The sequence below is a fragment of the Neltuma alba genome, unplaced genomic scaffold (assembly GCF_004799145.2).
Source record: "Neltuma alba isolate B1F8T4 unplaced genomic scaffold, ASM479914v2 tig00001908_pilon, whole genome shotgun sequence".
Classification (NCBI taxonomy): domain Eukaryota; kingdom Viridiplantae; phylum Streptophyta; class Magnoliopsida; order Fabales; family Fabaceae; genus Neltuma; species Neltuma alba.
Genome location: NW_021632663.1, coordinates 74,303 through 77,169, shown reverse-complemented (window position 1 = coordinate 77,169; position 2,867 = coordinate 74,303). Strand labels below are relative to the sequence as shown.

Genomic DNA, 2,867 nt, shown 5'->3' with positions numbered 1-2,867 from the left:
ATTTTCCTAAATTGCCATCTTTAATTATAACCATTGGAACTATTCATTGGGGGCACTTTACAATCAATAGGGATATTTTAGAGAAATCATTATAAATTTAAGAGATAAAGTAGATTAAAACATTATATTTAGTACTAAATCCAATATCTAACTAGCTCTTATATTTAGGATTAGAGGTAGTTTGCGTATAAAGTTCGGACTTCTGTACCATCCTTTGCGCGTCATTGTGGGTTTCTTTTTCTCAGATGTGGTCCTCGCCCATTTTTTAAAATGTTTTTCCTCAATTATTCCAGTAGATTCCCCATTTGATAGTCTGCCGCCAATGGGCATGCTGCTTCTTTTTAATTCGCTGGGGTCCACGTTCGTCATTTTACGTACCAATGATTACTTATTAATAATCTTCTTCTTGAAAACAAATCCGAAGCAGTTTCGTCTCTTTAGCCAAATGTCAACAGGTTCTTAGCATATCCATGATGATATCAGAGTCTTATGGTTTTTAAGCTTTGCACGCTATTGGTATTGTTAATGTAGGTTATATATATGTGTGTGTATTAAATTATCTAGTGAGCTGAATATAATATTTCATTCCGTACGTGGCTGGCTAGTATTTATATGTATAATTACATCAGATTTTCATGCCAAGGCAAAGTCCTGAGTTTCATCAATCCACAAAAGATGAAGGTTGAGTTGGTGTCCAAACAAATCATTAAGCCATCTTCTCCAACACCCCAAAACCTTAGAACTTTTAAGTTGTCTCTCATGGACCAGATTGCCCTTTCATCTCACACTCGATTGCTGTTTTTATATCACAATATTGGAAACGAAGTCACCATTCACGATAAGCTTGAGGGTCTAAAGACGTCATTGTCTCAGACTCTAACCCACTTCTATCCATTTGCAGGTAGATTCAAAGACAACAAAGTCATTGAATGTAACGATGAAGGTGTCGAGTTTCGGGAGACTCGTGTCCATGGCTTTCTCTCCGACATCCTTAAACAACCTGATACTGACCTTTTACATCAGTTTGTGCCTGCCTATGATGCCCATTTACTAAGTGAGTTTTTAATGAAAGTTCAAGCGAACATATTTAATTGTGGGGGTTTAGCGATTTGTGTGTCCTTATCTCACAAGATCGCTGATGCTGCAACGATGGGTTCTTTCATCAAGGCATGGTCTTGTACAGCTGTTGGGTGCATGACCGAGTCGATGCTTCCAAAGTATATTTTGGGTTCTCTTTTTCCTTCCATCGATTCCCCAATTGTTCTTCCAACTTTTGAGTTAAGAAGGCACTTAAATTTCATTACAAGAAGGTAAACTTCACACAACTTTCTGATAGAATTTACTCAGTAAAATTCCATCCAAAGGTATTTGTGTAGTAAAGTTTATCTTATTTCCTTCATCAAAACATACGTACATATATATAGATTTCATTGAGCTGGCTCCCACATTCTCCTTAAATTAAATAAAATTTAATTGAGTGCATGCAGGTACATCTTTGATTCTCCAAAGATAACAAAACTGAAGTCCAAAGCTGCAAGCAAAACTGTGGAAAATCCAACACGGGTAGAGGCAGTATTTGCACTAATTTGGAAGTGCGCCACGACAGCATCGAGAACAAACCTAGGAACAACCAAAAGACCCTCCATGGCATACCAAATGGTAAACATTCGTCAAAGGACAAACCCACCGTTACCCAATACATGCATAGGCAACTTTGTAGGTCAGTTTATAGCAAAACCAGAAGAGTCTTCTAGTGACAGTGAAATGAACCTGCAAGGGTTAGTAATTCACCTAAGGAAAGGTCTAGAACAGTTCTCAAAGGAACATGTCCAAAAACTTCAAGGAGGAAATGCTTTCGTGACGGTGTTTGAGGGATTAAAGAACATAATGGAACTATTGTCCAAAGAGGACGTAGATTTCTATGGTTTTACAAGTTGGTGCCGTGTTGAGTTTTATGAAGCAGATTTTGGGTGGGGGAAGCCCAAGTGGGTGAGTGTTCCTTCTCCGAGGGTAAAGAATTCTATTATTCTGATGGATATGAGTGATGGAAAAGGAATAGAAGCATTGGTGACTTTGAGCGAACAAGATATGGCCTTGATGGAGAATAATCATGAATTGCTTGAATTTGCGTCTTTGAATCCAACTATCACATAAAATAAGATTCAAACTCAAAGTATGGACTTATAGTTTGTACTTTGCTCTTGTTATGTTGTTTTATGTTCAATGTATCATCGGTTCAATTTTTATGATATGTTGCGTCGGAGCGTAAAATTCCTTAACTTTTGCAAATTGTACATTCGGTTGGTGTTGAGAGATAAAAAATATTTCTCTGATTCTTAATATAAGATCTAATTATTAAATTAATTTTGATCCTAAATCTAAGACCTATTTCTTATATTTATCTTTTTTTTAAAATTATCCCCTTGATACTCTCTCAACCATAATCAAAAGAGGGTGGGAGGATATTAAGAAACATAATTATGATGTTTTAGAAAAAAAATATATCATATTTCTTATAATTAACTAACTTATCTAACTTTCTTAATTTAATCAAAGTAGATAAATAGATCTTATATCAAAGATTGATGGAGTACCACATTAATAAAAAAAATATCATGATTATTTTATTCTTTTGTATTCAATTAAATAGGATGGCAGGAATATTCTACATAACGTAGCTGACATATTATAGTGGCTTGTTGTAAATATGTAAATTATTAGAGTAAAATACATTAACCATCTTATCACTTAACTGAATTACAGAAATTTCTCCTCTATTTTAAAAATATATATAAGACTTTCTTGACATTAAATAGTATGTTACAAAAATAATGTATACAAGACTTCTTTAAAGTCAAATAGTATTT

At 34.5% G+C, this 2,867-nt stretch overlaps 1 protein-coding gene across 1 annotated transcript; it reads left to right on the top strand.

The window, feature by feature from the left end:
* The first annotated feature begins 675 nt into the window (after positions 1–675).
* On the top strand, positions 676–2,154 carry LOC114713747 (BAHD acyltransferase At5g47980-like). The gene is made up of 2 exons (XM_028898432.1): positions 676–1,310; positions 1,488–2,154. The coding sequence occupies exons 1-2, from the start codon at positions 676–678 to the stop codon at positions 2,152–2,154; spliced, it is 1,302 nt and encodes a 433-aa protein (XP_028754265.1).
* The last annotated feature ends 713 nt before the right edge of the window (positions 2,155–2,867 follow it).